The sequence below is a fragment of the Eucyclogobius newberryi genome, unplaced genomic scaffold (genome assembly GCF_026437365.1).
Source record: "Eucyclogobius newberryi isolate DKJ021-1_F unplaced genomic scaffold, fEucNew1.0.hap1 SCAF_6, whole genome shotgun sequence".
Classification (NCBI taxonomy): Eukaryota; Metazoa; Chordata; class Actinopteri; order Gobiiformes; family Gobiidae; genus Eucyclogobius; species Eucyclogobius newberryi.
Window position 1 is genome coordinate 17296364 of NW_027316278.1, and position 18252 is coordinate 17314615.

The following is an 18252-nucleotide window of genomic DNA, read 5'->3' on the forward strand; positions in this document are numbered from 1 at the left end:
GTACTGCAGCTGTTTTACAACTCGTTTGGAGAGGCCAGTGAGCAGGCCGTTACAGTAGTCTAATCTACTGGAGACAAACGCGTGGATAAGTCTCTCTAAATCTGGTTTTGACACTATATTTTTGATTTTGGCAATGTTTTTTAGATGGTAAAAAGCTGCTGATGTTATTGATTTGACGTGGCTATTAAAGTTCAAGTCTGAGTCCATTATTACCCCCAGATTTCTAATTTGGTTTGTAGGTTTTAGAGCGAGACTCTGGAGGTGACCGCTAACACTTTCTCTTTGTTTCTGTGGGCCAAAAACGATTATTTCAGTCTTGTCTGAGTTCAGCTGGAGAAAGTTGTTTTGCATCCACACACTGATCTGTTGGATGCAGTGACAGAGTGAATCTACTGGTCCATAGTCACCTGCCGATAGTGAAACATAGATCTGAGTGTCGTCTGCATAATTGTGATAGGACACATTTTCACTGCGTATCAGCTGACCTAACGGCAGCATGTAGAGGTTGAACAGAAGGGGACCCAGGACTGACCCTTGGGGCACTCCACAGGTCAGGGTCATGTGGTCTGAGACACAGCTACCAATTTCAACAAAGTACTTCCTGTCTTCCAGATAGGACCTTAACCAGTTTAGGGCAGTGCCAGTGATGCCCACCCAGTCCTCTAGTCTCTGTAAGAGGATCCCATGATCGACAGTGGCAAAAGCAGCACTCAGATCTAACAGAATTAAGACTGAGGCTTTGCCCGTGTCAGTGTTCAGGCGGATGTCATTTGTCACCTTGACAAGAGCAGTCTCAGTGCTGTGATGAGGTCTAAAACCTGACTGAAAAAACATCAAATGAGTTGTTTATTAAGAGGAAATCTGTGAGATAAAACGCACAACTGTAAAAAAGGTTAATAGACAAAGCCCTCACAATGAAATGGATTTCACTTCATTTACTCAAAAGTGATTCATGTACAATTATTACATGTGACATTAGACCACACATTTTAAAAAGTGGTGCATGTTGGACCCTTTTGGACAATAAATTAATGATGAGCTGGTTAGATGGATCTGCAACGCCAACAGTATAAACTGTCCTCTTTGCATGTAAATCAAAGGTCTTAACATGTTTGGCGTTCTAGAGGAATGACCTTCCTTGAGAATCTTCCTTTTTTTTCCATTTATGACATCATTTTAACACAGAAGTTAGAAGTCATTACAGTCTTATTCTGCAGTCTGTGTGTAGATTCAAAATATGAACACAAGTGAAAGCAGTTTAGATGAAAACAAATCAAAAAGGTATCCTGTAGTGCTAAAACATTGAAAATAAAAAAACTAAAGATATTCAAGAATGATTGCATGCAAAATTCAAAGCCATGCTTCCTATTCCACTTGTTTCTCAAATGCATTGTGCAGTTTTGTAAAAAATAAAATATACATTGTTTTGCATTGCGCTGTTGCTACAAATTGGCTCTTTTTGTGCCGTCAAAAGGCGAGTGGCAGCAGCTCCTGGATGATGGAGAGACAAGCTTATCTTATCTATTCTCTTGTTCTCCATAACTGCTGTCTAAAAAGGTTCCTTAAATTCAAGCATTATAAGAGCCATTGCACTATTGAGCTCGACATATACAAAGTCCAGATTGCTCTGTGACCACTCCCATAATTATTGCTACAGTTGACAATAGCCGTGCAGTTGTAATTGTGTCTACAGTCCGGGCCGTGGCGGGGGGCGTGACGGAGGTGGAGCTCGCACTGGCGGTGGTCCTGAAGGAGGAGGGGGGAGTGAGGAGGCCGGAGGGGAGGCCGGAGCGGAGGCCGTAGGGGAGGCCGGAGGGGAGGCCGGAGGGGACGAAAGCGGTGCAGGTATGTGTAAGCCCATCGGAGGAAGGCTGTTGCTGGGTGCGGCTGTGTAGGGCGGCGGTCCCATGGGTGCTGGAGGAAGAGTTCCCAGTGGAGCAGGCGGGCTGATGCTCGGAGGGCAGTAGATGGGACATGAGTGGTTGTAGTTTGGGTAGTGTGGAGGCGGGGTTTCGGTTCGGGTGAAGTTTATGCATCTCCCCTGAAACAAGAATTAAACAATGATTTAACCAATATAACAATGTATGATGGCATTCTGGATGTGGCGTTTACATGCGCCAAGAAACCAGGATGCTCTTGTCCCACTGGATATTTAGAGTGGTAACTATGGCAACCGTGGCACAGATTTGGCAAGGACATACAGCAACTTTGCAAATTGATTACCTTTTAGTTTCTAACATGAGACTGTAGAGCGCAGGCACAACTTCAGTAAAAAGCATTTTTAACAGTGGAAAAATACATCTGAGTCCCACATTTTGAGTTCAAACCCAAGAGCGCCACAGACAGTCCCAGAATACAATGCAGCTGTTGAAGGCTGGCTGTATTGTAGTATTAGTAGTAGTAGTACAGTTGATAAAATCATAGAAATGAAAAAAGCCCTGGTAGATGTTTGAGTCCTTCCGGGAATTAAGCTGCTCCTGCCAATTGTGTTTGTGGAGTTGGCATAGGCTCAGTACAGCAGCCGTTTGAGAAATCAGGATACTGCTTTTGCATGCCATTGTATTCTGGATACAATCGGAATATCCCAATGAGAATAAACCTTTCTCAAAACCAGAATACTGTCATAACCAAGATACTGAATTACATGGACACACATAAATCCCAATCATAAAAGGGTTATTTGTGCACTTATAACAACACTCAATGTGACTTGGAGTTTACAGAGTTTCATAAAAACACAGAATATCGAGTCAGCGAGTACTTTAAAGGTGTATGTTAGGTTTCTGGTGGAGGGTTCGCATATCTTCATGGAGAAGTTCTGTCTTTGCACAACTGGGATTAAAGCTTATTTGGTCAATTGATAATCATGATTATTCAGGTCACAATTAAACAACTAAAAAAATAACAATAATGAGAATTTTAGAAGCAAAAATTCCCAAAATTTTAATTAAATTGTTTTTTATCACAATGATGTTACTTTGCCTCTCCACAGATCTGACTCTGACTCTCAGTAACTTCACTTTAGCGGCATAACCTGCGCGTCGCTATGGATATACAGTAGATGAGTTTAATGCCATAATGTGGAACCACCAGAAAAGTTGCGTAATGTACCTTGAAAGTTGCAAAACATCTGAGATAGTAAGCTACGTTTAACAAGTAGGAATAGGAAGTGCACAACGCAAACTACACTCGTTATTTTGTGCTTCTTTTCTGATAAACACCTCGACAGCACTTTCTCATGGTACAAAGTAACAGCTTGCATTGCTTTCATATCTTTAGTTCATCACAAATATTTTTTATTAACATTTCTGAATATTCCAAATAAGCCAGAGCAATCAAAATCATACATAGTTTCTTAAAATAAATAATAAAATAAAATTGTTTCTGTCCCCAGATATGAAGTAAACATGTTCTAAAAAATCTAATATAGCTTTTGCTTATAACAACTTTAATGTTGTTTATTCCTAATCAGAAAAACATTGGACATGATGCCAAGTCGTTTATCTTGTTTGGTGCTTCTCCAGACAATATCCAATAGAAAAGCAGGATCCTACTAAAACACTGGAGCCTTTTATTTCTGGAGAAACCCTTTATAAAATATGAATAGAAAACAGATTTGTTTAAATAACATTAATAGAAGCTTTCCAAGATTATTAACTTGTGCATTGCCTCAAGTTATAAAATCGGCTTTTAAACTCGAGCTTTATGATTGCAACCAGAACTTGTTTGTTTACTGCTCTCCTCAATTCCTTTTGAAAAAACAAACTAGCTTTTATTGCATTTAGTTTAACTGAACTCTGTCGGAAACAAAACACACTTAGAATGTACTGAAAAATCATGGTACTTGACCCACTGTAGCAGCAATTGAGCGAACACACTTGAGACGATTACATCACCCTCTGGAGCTGAGTGTATATTTGAATAAGTCACAGGGTTGTCAACACTGATCCTGCACAGCTCTGAAAACTAGAGCTGAGATTGCACCACGTTTGCATAACACCTTTAAAATAATACAAGGAGGTAAGGCCATCTGATTGAGTGCTTGCTATATTGTGTTTTACACTTGTGCTCTACAGGCGCAACAGTCTGTGTATCTCAGCTGCCAACATCGGTGCTGCAGCTGGCCACTGAGGACGGTTATAATGACTTCTCCAGACATCTATACATTGCCTGTAGCCAGACGCTGTACTCTAAATCTCAACTTTAAACAACCTTTCTCCGTAGAGTCTTATGTGTGCACTTCATCATTCACACCTGTGCCACTGTCTCACCCAGAGAGACGTGGCTTGCACTTTCTACGGAAAAGTCTGACTGAATCTAAAAGGAGCAAATGCTAAATATTCACTGTATTCTTACCTTGTCACCAGGGTGCGGCCGCATTACTGACACACGATCGTAGCCTTTTCTCAGAAGTATCCACAATGCATCCAGCTTGGTCTGATGGAATAAAGAACAGAAATAGTAAAACAACAGTAATAGTAAAACTAGCAGTTGCACAGTTTTGGTACCCCGAAGGTAGTGTTCGTAATAGGGCTGCAGTCGAGATGTTTTTGGTCGACTATAGACAAAGAGATTGGTTAGTTGGCGTAAAACTGGCAAAAGCTCTCAAAACTTTTCAGTATCTCTATGATTTGACCATGTATCTGACCCAAACTGCAGATTAAAGTATGATTCACTGCCAAATCATCAGCTAACTCACGACTAAAACACCAGCGATTTGTCATGTTAGCAGCAAATACATGATGATGGATTTATGAACAAAAATTGAATTGGAACGATCGACCTACTGATGCAGACTGTGCATATTGTGTTTCTTTTCTCTGCCGTAAACACTGGCGGGGGAGAAAGGGCAGCTGTGTTACTTCACAATAATCTTGGCCATTGAAGAGGTGAGTCTGCTTTCTATTAGTGCTCCCCTGCTGACTGGGAAGCCTCAGTAAACCTCTTTAACAGAGTAAGCCTGGAGCAACGGACGCTGTGCCAGCAGTTTCTCAAGTGTTGTCACATTACCATGCTTTCTGCAGCCTGCTCCGTATTGCTATCCTTACACTTATGGATTTATGATATGAAATTCTACCTCTACGTTAAATTTAAGTTGTAATCTCTCACATAAGAATTTGATACATTGGTTGTCATAAGTCAGTTCTTTTCATACATACTGTAAAAATATTTTCAGTTTTCTAAATACTGGTATAACAAAACAGAAAAACACAACAGAGCATGGCCATGTGTTTTGGGACAGTTCTGGTATTACAATTTCTCCAGCAACTAATATTTCCTTGTGAAAAATGAGCAATTTGACATCTCGTTATAAAATATCGTCACGTATGTCTAAAAATTTGATTTTGTGGTCCTCCATTGAGATGTACAGTATATATGTTATGTTCCCATTCTTCATCCGTCAAACTGAATTGCCTTCTCTTTCCCACTTACTTGTAATATATTTAGTAGAATGCTGTCCAGATTATTAGTACATTTATATAGCTAAGATATTATTTCCGTTGAACGTTCTGACTAAATGACATGGTTCAAAGCATGCATATTTACCTGTATAGGTGAGTACCACTTCTGAGGTCTTGGCAGTCTGTGCATGCCGTTATTGAGGACTCGTGTTGGGAAATCAGGCCCATATTCCTGATCAGGCATTTTTACTTTGGCGTTTTTTGCTTTTTCCAGTTTGGCTCCTTCTTCTGTGGAGCCTTTCTCTCCCCAGCGCACCTGAACACAGGCAGCGTGAGAATGTAATGCCACTGTGTCCTCTGCACGTGCTGTGAAACTGACCTCCATCCTCTTGATCCCTCCAACTCCTCTTCCACCGTAATAAGAGGCATCAACTGTTGGCCATTTTTTCTTTGGCCCATCAAAGTCTTCATCATCCTAAAGCAAAAGAGAAATGATGTGTGTACAATAAATTCAAAGCTGAGATGCACAAAACAGGAAATCCCCAAATAGAAGGTGAAATGTACAGAATAGGTCAAACTTTTTGTGTTGTTGGTGAAAGATCATAAAGGTATTGTTCTCACCGAGCTCTCCTCAGCGGGCGGCGGAGGGGGCTCGTGTATGATCTGGAAAAGGAAACACAACATGAAAAGAAAAAAATACACATGTACGACAATGTTTGAATTTTTTGTTTGTTTGTTGCATGAGGTTTCTTCATGAACACACGACTGACTTATAAATGTGCTCAACAAATCTGTTACATAAAATACAAACCCCTCGTAAATAGATTTATAACAACAGCTGCAACTTCACATCTGCTGCTTTCATACCATTGACAAATACTTGTCACAACACAAAACATCAGCGTGGACTAGTGCTTCAGTACTCATGTAAGGCTGCGCAATAAATCTCATTTTATTCGTGATTGTCATTGATACATTTTCTTATATTCTGTTCTGAATAATATGGCCGTTCTGCACCTCAAAACCATTATTCAAAGTGTATCACTCCTTGACGTATTAACTTTTGACATATATAAAATAATTGGTTCAGATATGAATTACTTCAATTATGAGCCGACTATTTGAGCAGCCTTAACATTGTAATAATACTAAACATGTGGAAACATCTCTGTGTGGAAAACAAAAACGATTCCCCATAGCAACCCACTCAGCAGGACTTTCCAAACATACAGAAATTTAAATGAACAAGCACAGAAAAGTGTGGCCCTGTTGCTAAAGCTGACATATTTCTCTGGCACCTGTCAGTGGCACGGTCTGCAGCAGTGGAAAGTCTGCAGCCATGTTCTCTGTTTAGAAAAGAAATGCCGATTCTGACAAAGATTGTCTCAAGACCTTCCTGCACTGCTGTGAGGCTGGAAGATGGACCACTCTGTGAATACATTTCCTTTGTGTTCAGGCTATCCCCGGCATTTACAATTATAATCATCATCATTTTGTATGTTGTATATTGTTATATTATATTGTAGGGTTGACAGATGGCTTTGCTCCATGTTTTGTGGAGAAGCAAACTCCTTGTGTGATTGAATTAATTTCCAGTTAATAAATGACAAGGGCAGAGCTGGGGGACGCTCCAACAGTCATCGGCGTTCAGCCTTTGGAAAGAATAATTATTTAAACAGCAGCATAATGACTAAAACACACACAGGTCTGAAGGTGTGGACTGACGTGAGAAGCAGACACAGTTCACCCTGCCCTTATTAACCTTCACCTTTACTGTCAGTGCTGTTTAGGTTAATAAGAAGAAGGTTAGCCTGGATAATGTTATGATACTGTTCATGATGCAATAATAACCATTGACTCACCACAGTGCAGCACAGAGGCCAGAACCACCAGAGGAAGCCCAAGATCACCAGGATCATCAGGATGAGGAGTGCTATGGCCAGGAGGGTCCCATCAGACTGAAACAGAAAGGATCATTGACTTTTTATGCCTTAAATATACAGTTTATTTTTACATTTTACCATTACACTGCATTGTCACTGAGTAGAAATCAAATATCCAAGTACTAATAAAAGTAATAGTGTTATCAGCATGCCTAAATAGTCTTACTATAAACAGAGAAGAACTAACTGGGCTGGAACCGAACTGGACCTAAACCAAGTTCCAAACAAGTAGTGCAGAACCAATCTAGGGCAGAATCTAGAGTGAAAACAGAAAAGACAGTATATTGCACTCACGCAACCAACAGTGGTGATGGTGACAGGGCTTAAGATAAAACTGAGCCCTTCGTTCAAGCTGACATAAAGATTTGCAGCCCTGGAACAAGACCACAGAGATATTTAACACTAAAGTAGTTGAATTACTTGAATTGTCTAAAGATATGACTTACATTCCTTCATCCTGGAGTATTGGTGCAGGACAGAGCAGGTATGTATCTTCCACCACGAGAGGCTTTACGGCTATAAAAAATAAATAAAAAGGAATGATACTGAGATGACCTAACAAATTAAAGAAGACATGATAAACTGTAACATACATAGATCATTACATTTTATTGATTGTATAGTGCAAAACATTATCTAAAACAGCTTACCGTAATAATAGAAACAAGTTAATTGATGCAATGTTCTAAACTACAGAAGTGAAAGGCTTATTTAACCTTCATTTAACTAGAAGAAACACTTAATATAAAACAGAATTGTTCACATATTTTAATTGTTGAAAACTGGCTATGCAATATTTTTTACTATATAAATATTTTTTTTGCCTAAAATCAGAATTTGGTGAATAATCGTACAGCGCAGTAGGTGGAGATAAGGTAAGCACCCAAGCTTCAATACAGTTTTACTCACACATGCATGAATCCGTACTACTTGGAAGAAGCCTATGCTGTGGGACAGTGTTATAACATGGTTGAAAGCTTTATCTGACCCCTTTAATCTGGATATGTGACTTCCTTTTGATGGAACAGTTTTGTTGTATTGGGTTAAAAAACTTCTCTTCAGAAACTCGTTTGCAGCTGCCTTTGCATAGGTTTGGTCCCTCAAAGGGGACTTTTATTTTTGGCAGCAGTAGAGCATACCCAACAAGTGAAACATCTCCTCAACATAAGAACTGCAAAGGGTAACAACTCCCCCCGTTTGAATACCTCTCGATTTCTGAAAGATGCAGCGAAATTTTAACCCTCTGCACAAGTTTGACTCTTCAGTGATAAAAGTTCAGCAAAGAGGCTTCACGACTTGACAGTGATTGCATTCCACTCAAATCTCCTGAGTACAAAAGCACTGGCACGTTTCCCAAGCTCATGTGGAGATGTTTTATTAGACTGTTTACTCCATCAGCACAGAAAGAGGTCATGTTTTACTATGAGGTGCACTCAAATGGCAGGGACTTACGGGTATCGTAAAAGGGTAGATTATGAAAAAATGTTTTCTTTGGAAGGAGGTGATAAATAGGACAGGAGATATCTTGAGTGTGTCGTGGTTCGGTACCTCCAGATTTGGCCACGTGTGCCATCAAAGAAAATAACTGTTGATAGTGCCAAACATCTCACACAGTTGTATTTGCTGGGACTTTTTTCTTTGACACATTTTAGACATTTTAATGATCTGCTCAACACATGCATGCAGTTATACTGCCGTGTTTTCCTTGTGGAGGTTTTGCAGCATTTGGAAAGTATGCATTGATATGAATACAAAGGAAACATTAGGATCATATTAAATGTGGTTGTTGTTAGTCCATTGATTACATTCAGTGTCTCTTTGGGCAAACTGTGGCTTAATTATTTTCATTCATCTCATAATGAAGAAAAGAAGTTCCAGAGACAGCCTGGATGTACATGTATAAACATGAGGAGCGCATTTAACTCAAATTGTTTCTATGTCGACAGGAAGAGCTCAACATGTGACAAGGAAGACGACACTGAATGTAGACAGCGTCGCAATTTAAAAGAAACCTATATCCTATATCCTAATCCTATATTTTGAGTAATTGATTTATAATTATCTAAGGGCCAGTGTTGATAGAGTATGATGTTTATTACATGCATGTATTGCTATAAGCACATAAATGATCAGAAAACAGCTGTCTTGCTGTAATTAAGTAGCATGTGCGGTTTACACAGTAGGAAGCACTTTTACAGTAAAACCACATGACTTCCTTTCTCACATGTGCCACTTGTCCACAGTTTTCCAAATTATTTCAAGCTATAAACTTCGACACTAACTTCATTATAGTGTATAAAACTCATCATGGCTGATCAAAGAGGCTTTAGGGAGATTAGATAGGTGTAATTTTCATACATAATAATGTAATTATTAATGATATCATTGTGTAAACATCCGCTGCACCTGCATCACAGTGATTCACAGCAGGCTAACTTCATGACAACAGTGTTTGGCCCGAGACAGGGTTGATGTTACTCACTTTTTGTCACAGTGTCATTGATGCGGAAGCTACACAGGACTTTATCCACATTATGAGCCTGAAGAAAACCATTTCCCCGCACTACCACCTGAAAGGACTCTGAGAGAGGACAAACACCATTAATTCATCAAGAAGAACAATGAAGAACAAGTATTAGAAGCATTCAAAGAGCACTACAGTGAACTATTACTATTTTCAAATCTCTCATTCTCTCTAAATATTCCATTAAACAAATAATAAATATGATATGATGGTATAATATTGCCATCTAAAGATATAGCAGCTGAAGCTTTTAGAAGCTGAATCCTTGGATAGTTCAATGATCATAAACAAATGAAGCAGAGTCAGTCTGTGTGTGCATAATGAATAGGCCTCACCTCCTGCACAGATACTGGACGGTTCTGCTGCCAGGATCTCAATGCAGGACTTTTTCAAGATCTGAGGAAAGAAAATGAAAAGCATTAAAAAGTATTGTTTCAATCCGTTTTCTGGTGTCATTCAAATCTAGTACTCCAGCTGCTCTTCATGCACAGCCCTTGTCTGATTTAAAGCCTTTGCCTGATTCAGGAATTGAGGATGGAAAACCTGCTCCTAATGTGCTCCAGATGGCTCTGACCTCTGACTTAAACCAGCCAGAGTTACCTCCACAGCCACATGACAAACTCAATGTAAATCATGAGCTGTCCACACTGTTTGGAACTCACAGTGAAGTACTGTTTGACAAGATGCAAAAAGTAACACAAACATTGGAACACAATTACATTCTGGAACTTCAACTACTTAAATCTAGATCCAGGCTCTAAGAAGAAGTCTGTGTCAGGAGTGTGGTTCTTTATAAATTGTATAAAATGAGAGACATTATTCAGTTTCAACTCTAACAATGCGCGAGTGAGCTTACTGAATCGATGACTCCTTGTAAAGCTGCAAAGCCGTCATTCACAGGGAACACGTGGTCCTTACTGTCTGCAATCTTTGCCAGCTGAGGAGAGTTCAAACACAACTTTAGGCCATGGAAGTTGGAGAACTTTTTGACTGGACTGCTTGTGAATCTTGATGAATGGTTTAATGCCTCATGTTTGAATCCTAAAGCTGAGACTAAAAACATACCTGCGTTTCATCGAAGTCCTTCACCCCCACGCAGTAAACAGAGGCACCCAGGCTGCGGGAGTGGTTGGCCTGGCAGGGACAAAAATAATTGTATCACCTTCATGCCGTCATGAGCTTAAAGAGTACATTGACTTTTTATGTTCTGCTTATCTGTTTACAAATATATCAAATTATTTTTTGTGCAGAATCCTACCCTCTAACGCACTTTTCTCTACACTTTGGCATCTGTCAGTGGATTGATAAAAAGGAGATTGTGTTTGATGTGTGCAGTGCGTGCAGAGGCATGTACATTTCACCTGGCTATAATCTGTACAACCCCTCAGTCTCTCACCTCCCTCTCTGCATCGTAAAACTGATCCTTGTGCAGCTCTCCATCTGTCAGAGCGATAATGACACTGGCAGTGCGATAACCTGAGAAGAAAAGAAAAAACAAAAACATATAAACAGGGTTTGAACAAAAAGACCTGGTACCTGATTTGTAAATGAGTGAGTTTTGTGCTTTCCACCAAAGACAATATTGTAAAATGATTGCACATTGTGACAAAATGAGACCACTGTGCACTGTCTGTCAAAAGCAGCGCTCTGATTGGCTATGCTTGGGTGGTCCACCCCAGCTTCGCCCCAGCTTCTTAAAGCCGTGCACACGCCTGAAAATGAATGTATGTGATAAAAAAATATTAGTGAGAGCTTTGGACGAGTTTAGCATCTCTGCTTCTGTTAACTTAATGATGTTGTCCCTCCAAATAAATACAAACTAAGAACTAAAATACATGAAAATCAATTCATGAAAATTGGGGCTGGCTCACCTTCAGTGTTCCCATTGTAAATCTGCTCACTTGCCTGTAACAAAACCAATCAAACGTTTTTTTACGTATGTAATTCTATGTAATTGTATTCTCTGTATCATGTGTTGTTTATTCATGTTACATGGCCAGCAGAGCTGGAGATAGACATGCCCTCACCCTGAGAATCCCTTTATGCATGAATGTGTCTCCTCCAGGAAGCACCCCCTGCAGCTCTTCCAGTCCTTTACTGATGCGCTCCCTGAAGACAAACACTTGTAATCCAATTGTGACTGTGTAAATGGCTAAATACTAAATAACAATTCCCACATGGGCCAGAAAACTCAAGTAATGCGTAACAGATGAATGTATGGGTTTAATAGGACATGGTGCATTTTATGGAATTAAGACTTAAACAAAGCAGCTCTATGGGGATTAAGGTTTCCATTCTTTATAAAGATTAAGAGATCTCTAGGGAGGAAAGTGATATTCAATCACCTGTCTTCAGTCAGGCTCATTAAAATCCTCCCCTCGGTGGAAAAGACAATAAATGACATTCGCAACTGTGGGCTGAAAAAGACACATGCCTATTAGACAGAAAATGTTTAGAGCATGTATTTCATATTTCATGTATGTTCATGAACATGCACTGTCCCAGCCAAATAAATAAAATAATATCTCTGGTACCTGATGAATTTATTAGCAAGGTGTTCCACAAAGTGGTATATTTCCGTCCAGTGATTCTGCACACTCCCAGATCTAACAGGTGTACAAAAATAAATCATGATTTTGTCTACAAATCCAGAAACAATAATCCTTTCAAATCTGTTACTCTGTGTTCCAGTCCCATAACTAAAGAAATAGAGATGGTTGCATCAAAATGCATCAATAAGACTTTGTCTTATAGGTGGATTTTGTCTTTCTAGAAGGAAAAAGTCTGCTGCGTAACGGAAACAAATGAGTGACAGAGGATAGTTCTTCCAGATATATAAATAATTGCAATGTGTCTTTTTAATTAAACACAGCTAGATACATCTTTTTTTTAATTCTATATCCTGTAATACTAGAAAAAACAATGACTCTTCATCTATCATTAAACAAAAAACTTTGCAATGAAATATCTAAAAGGTTCTTTTTAGCTGTCCACCATCTGTATTAAACATTGTTGCTGGCTTTCAGATGACATCACAGCATTCTATTGGCCAATAATAATTAATACAGATGGGGGCAATTCAAATTAGTAAATCATTTCCTGCAGAAGTGTGAACAATCATAATGAAAATCAAAACAAAGACAACTGCATAATACAGACTCTATACGGAATCTATCTATCTATGCCCCCATTGAATTGTAATCAAAGTATATTATGTTATGTAAATTATTTATTTTAAATGTTCTCATTGTGGGGGAAATAAAGGTTTTCCTATGTTAAAAAGATAAAAATGTATCTTTTCTTTTCGCAAGAAGAAGAAGAAGAAGAAGAAGAAGAAGAAGAAGAACAAGCAAAAGCAAAATACCATTGGGCCAACTACTGTAAATTAAATGCTATAAAACACCTGACCAAACATGAATCACTGACTGTTGTTGACACACTTCTCGGTGGATTAACAACTTGTAAATATGCTCTGCTGACACTGCTTCCCATATGCTGGTTTCACTTTGTTTTATAAGCCTAAGACTTTTCTCCGAACACCTTTTTCCATTGCTCCTATGACCTATATCCCAGCACAAGAGGCAAAGACATGAACATCTGGAGCTCATGGCGGCCACTTAGTGGAGACAGAGGAGAACCATCAGAAATAATAGCATTACTTAGCAGAATTTTGTTGAAATTGGCAGCTGTGTCACAGACCACATGACCCTGACCTGTGGCGTGCCACAAGGGTCAGTCCTGGGTCCCCTTCTGTTCAACCTCTACATGCTGCCGTTAGTCAGCTGATACGTTGGTCAGTTGATACGCAGTGAAAATGTCACAATTATGCAGACGACACCAGTGGATTCACGCTGTCACTGCATCCAACAGATGTGTGGATGCAAAACAACTTTCTCCAGCTGAACTCAGACAAGACTGAAATCATCGTTTTTGGCCCACAGAAAGAAAAATAAAGTGTTTGCAATCATCACCAGAGTCTCACTCTAAAACCTACAAATCAAGTTAGAAATCTGGGGGTAATAATGGACTCAGACTCATCAAATCAGTAACATCAGCAGCTTTTTACCATCTAAAAAACATTGCCAAAATCAAAAATATAGCGTCTAAACCAGACTTGGAGAGACTTATCCATGTGTTTGTCTCCAGTAGATTAGACTACTGTAACGGCCTGCTCACTGGCCTCTCCAAACGAGCTATAAAACAGCTGCAGTACATCCAGAAGACTTTAAAGCAGCTCTGCTTGTGTACAAGTCTCTCCATGGCCTAGTACCAAAGTACATCTCAGACATGTACCTTGTACATGAACCATCTCGGACTCTGAGGACCTCAGGGACCGGCCTCCTGCTGGTGCCAGAGTCAGGACTAAACTTGAGGAATCTGTGTTTCAGTTTTATGCCGCTAAAATGTGGAACAGTCTTCTTGAAGATGTGAGACAGGCTTCTACTCTAACAATGTTCAAATCTAAGCTAAAAACAGTTTTGTTTAGCTGCGCATATGACTGAAAGGATTTTTTCTTTGCACTCTTCTCTTTTATGTCTTAAATTGTTTTGTGCTGTCATTTCTTTGAGATTTTAATGAATTTTTCCTGCTGTGTGAAGCACTTTGAATGGCCTTGTGTATGAAATGTGCTCTACAAATAAACCTGCCTTGTCCATTACGGTTATGTATTACTATGAAGCTACAACATTAAAATATATTTCTTCATGAGGACTTGTCCTGCAGAACTCTGCCTGCAGTTGGCAATGATGTTCACTGGTAAGGAAACATTTGTTGGGAAAAATTCACCTCAATCCAATGGGAAATACAATGAATACAAAATGGGATCCTCCTTCTGCTCAGAGATAACAAAACTGGGTTGGACCATGCTTTTTTGTTGGGGAGTGTCTAAAGAGCCGCGAAACTACTGGGCTACTCTGCAGCCACGGCCTTTTTGTTGACCCAGTTGGACCAGGTTCTGGATCAAGACTTGAGGACTGAGTCTAAACGGTTTCAAAGCCTAGTCTTTAAACTTTAAGTTCCCCCTACCAAAGTACATCAAAAGCACCAGCATGCGGCTTTATGTCTTTTGAGCGACGATAGAGTGAAAACAAACAAACAAATGAAGTCACTGACACTAACTGCTCCCCCACAAGAAGAGAAATGTGCTATATAAACGTGTTATTTTTCCCATGTAGCAGGCTGAATTAATTTAACGAGCTTAATTTCAGTCATCCCTTAACGCTGTATAAGTGAACTCACTTGTCTAGAACAAAGTATAGATCATAGCCACCAAAGCAGGAGGATGATCCAGTCTGCTCCGTGCCCCGGTCCGGGTCAGGTCCTGAAGAACCTCCAGTGAACGCAACCGCTGCAGCAGCAAACATCATTACAAACAAGGACCATCTACTCCAGCAAAAATACATTATTTTGAACTCAAAGTTAGACGGAGCAGGAAAACATTCTCAGCAAGCTTGATTGTGTGTCTTCTCCGTTATCTTCCATCAAAATGATGCAGTGCCAACATGCGAAGTGTCCATTCAACTGGTCATTTCTACCCCATGCAGCACAGTCATGTCCATATCCACGAACTCTGAAAGCCCAGCCCGTGCATCCCTCTCTCTCTCTTCATGGAAAAAAGAGGATCGACCCCGACTCACTCCACCACACATGAGTGTGACTCGTCCCCTAGTGGCGATTATTGGTCGTCGTGGACTTGGAAACAAGGCTATATTAAAGCTAAAAAACATCTCTGCCACAAGGAGATGTAACACAATATTTATTTTTATGTTTTACATTGCTATCTTTAGTTAGACTAGGATGTACTGGGCTAATTAAAAGTAGGAAAGTAAAACCTCAAAGACATTGTGTCACATCTCATTTGTGGTAAAGTTTTTTATTTTGTTTTTAAGTTGCCTCTGATTTAATCCAATACACTACTGTGTAATCATGCCTTACCTCGACATAACCTATAGCCTAATTTAGACCATAAGATATGTTTCCTGATGTGTAGGATCAAGGCCATGCAGGGAGAGTGTATTTGTGTACACATATTTACCAAGACCAACAGTACCAAAAAGTACTGGTCTGAAATATCAGAAAAGGCGCATGAATTACGCAGTTGGGCTATAAAACATAAAATCCAAAATGCCCAGCCCGACCCTCCACAGTATAATGGAGTGTATAATGTAGTACCTGAAATGAGCTTAAAATAGTGTGTTAAGGGGGAGGCGGAGGGAGCAAGATATCAGTTTTCAACTATAAAAGACAAAAATACATGTTTTATTTGGTTTATTGTGTGCAATTATTAATGAATTGATTACTTCCCCACTGACCCAATGACTTCACAGAGTGTGTCTGGGTCATCTTTCATGTGCACAATGTATTTACAAGCCTTTTTGTCAAACACTGACACGCATTCTGAGGGGAACATTATGGGAATGGCATAACTGTAGAGAAAAAACATAAGAGGTAGAGAATAATGCAGGTTGTTGTAATCATGGGGTGCATAAGTTAAATAGTCATACTTACGCTGAGCAACAAGAAGAACAAGTGCATTCCAAGCAGTTACTATTTATCCAGGAAGACCCAACAGCATGCCATGTACCATCAACATCATCCATGCAATGAGTGTCACCTACGGACGATTGACATCAGTATTCGTGCCGCCAGTAGCATTTATGAAGTGTAATATACAAAGTTGTCGTCACCTGGTTTTACATCTTGTTTGTACATGCAAAATCCATTTGACAGTGACGCCACAGCACAAAGCAGAACAGTCAAAGTGATGTATTTCTTAATAGAAAAAGAAGGATGTAGTTAAATAGTACAATTAAACAGATAAAATATCTATCTCTGAGACAATTAACCTGGCTTTCAGACACAATAACTTGACAGCCTGAAAAGGGCATTAAACTTACCATAATGACCATTTCAGAGACTCTCAGCGAGGAGCTCTAAGCAAAGTTTAATTTGACTCCAGATAAGGTCTTTTAAACAGTGTGTTCACAGACCTTTGGAACTGAGGGCGGTGTGCCTAGGCTGTTTTTCGACCCTTATCCTAATACGCTTTGGACATTAAAAACATTTCAAAGTTAGTGCAATCCCTCATTTGTCCAGAAATGAGCTTTCATAGAAAAGATTACACTGTAGTAATCTGGACTGTTTAAAAAGAAAAAGGGACCATGTGTCCATGTGTCCATGTGTTTCCCAAAGTGCTGAACTTTTCTGTCCCTTCCCAACAGTAGATTACATCACAGAATCACGTCTTTAATTCCATCACCAAAAGTGAAAAACCTGGGCATAATTTTGACTCTGAGCTGATTTTTATTCCACATATTAAGAACATCACAAAAATATTTTTTTACCACCTAAAGATTCACTACTGGGCCAACGGTGATGCTGATCAACAGATGATGATGAGTGAACACCAGTCTTATTGTAATGCCCTGCTCTCTGGTCTTCCCAAAGAGTATTTCATATTTACAACTACTACAACATTCAACCACATTACACCGCTTTCAAAATGACTGCATTGGCTTCCTGTGTATTTTAGGATGGATTTTAAGGTTGTTTAACTGTTTTTTTAAAATACATTAATGGTCTTCTTGACTTTCAGAACTGGGGCCTGTTTCCCAGGCCATGGTGGAGGTTTGGTGTCTCTCCTCTGGGCCCTGTGTCATCGTCCTGGAGGTGGCTAATTTGCCGGTGCAGACAGCTCTTCTGATGGTATTTCCTCAACTGGTTCGAGCGTGCTTGGCCGTGGTGCGTATGGGTGAGTGGTTTGGATTTTATAGGTCAGGTGGTTGTGGGGTTCTAAGGCCATGTGGGAATGATTTTTAATGCAAGTAATAAGTAAAGACTTATCATCATCCAAAAAATCAAGGACAATTTTCTTTTTGTCTTTTTGATGTTGTGGACCATGTTAGTAGCTGTTTGTAGTAGTATGAGTTAAAAATAAATAAATAAATATTATATATATATATATATATATATATATATATATATATATATATATATATATATATATACATACATTTATAATATGACATCATATATAAAAAGATCATTACTCTCTAAATATATTCAACACATGACCAACTCAAGTATAGGTTACAAAATATAAGGATTTGAAACGTTCTACATTATGATATCATGATTGTATTTTTATCAATGTGATCTTTAAATTGAGTAGAAGCAAATAGTTTTGAATGTTAAACATTAATAGGGACTCACTAGCTGATTAACAGTGTTGAAAAAGTAAAAGTTATAGTTACATATTACTAGTTACTTAGAAAATAGTTACATTACTTTGGGATTACTTTGCTTGCACATTTTATTGACATTTAAACAGAGGATAACAGCAAAAATGTTGTGTAAATTGTCTTGCATGGCATAACACCAACAA

The 18252-nt window shown here is 39.2% G+C and overlaps 1 protein-coding gene across 1 annotated transcript; it reads right to left on the reverse strand.

The window, feature by feature from the left end:
- Positions 1 to 920: 920 nt before the first annotated feature.
- Positions 921 to 15474, reverse strand: antxr1a (ANTXR cell adhesion molecule 1a). Its single transcript, XM_072433460.1, has 18 exons — positions 15108 to 15474; positions 12404 to 12475; positions 12215 to 12286; positions 11897 to 11978; positions 11741 to 11774; positions 11266 to 11345; positions 10935 to 11003; positions 10726 to 10806; positions 10205 to 10265; positions 9828 to 9926; positions 7792 to 7861; positions 7640 to 7718; positions 7265 to 7360; positions 6024 to 6065; positions 5782 to 5877; positions 5548 to 5718; positions 4357 to 4437; positions 921 to 2041 (listed from the first exon to the last, which is right to left on the reverse strand). Exons 1-18 carry the CDS (start codon positions 15269 to 15271, stop codon positions 1688 to 1690), a joined length of 1803 nt encoding a protein of 600 aa, XP_072289561.1. The 5' UTR covers positions 15272 to 15474; the 3' UTR covers positions 921 to 1687.
- Positions 15475 to 18252: the final 2778 nt, after the last annotated feature.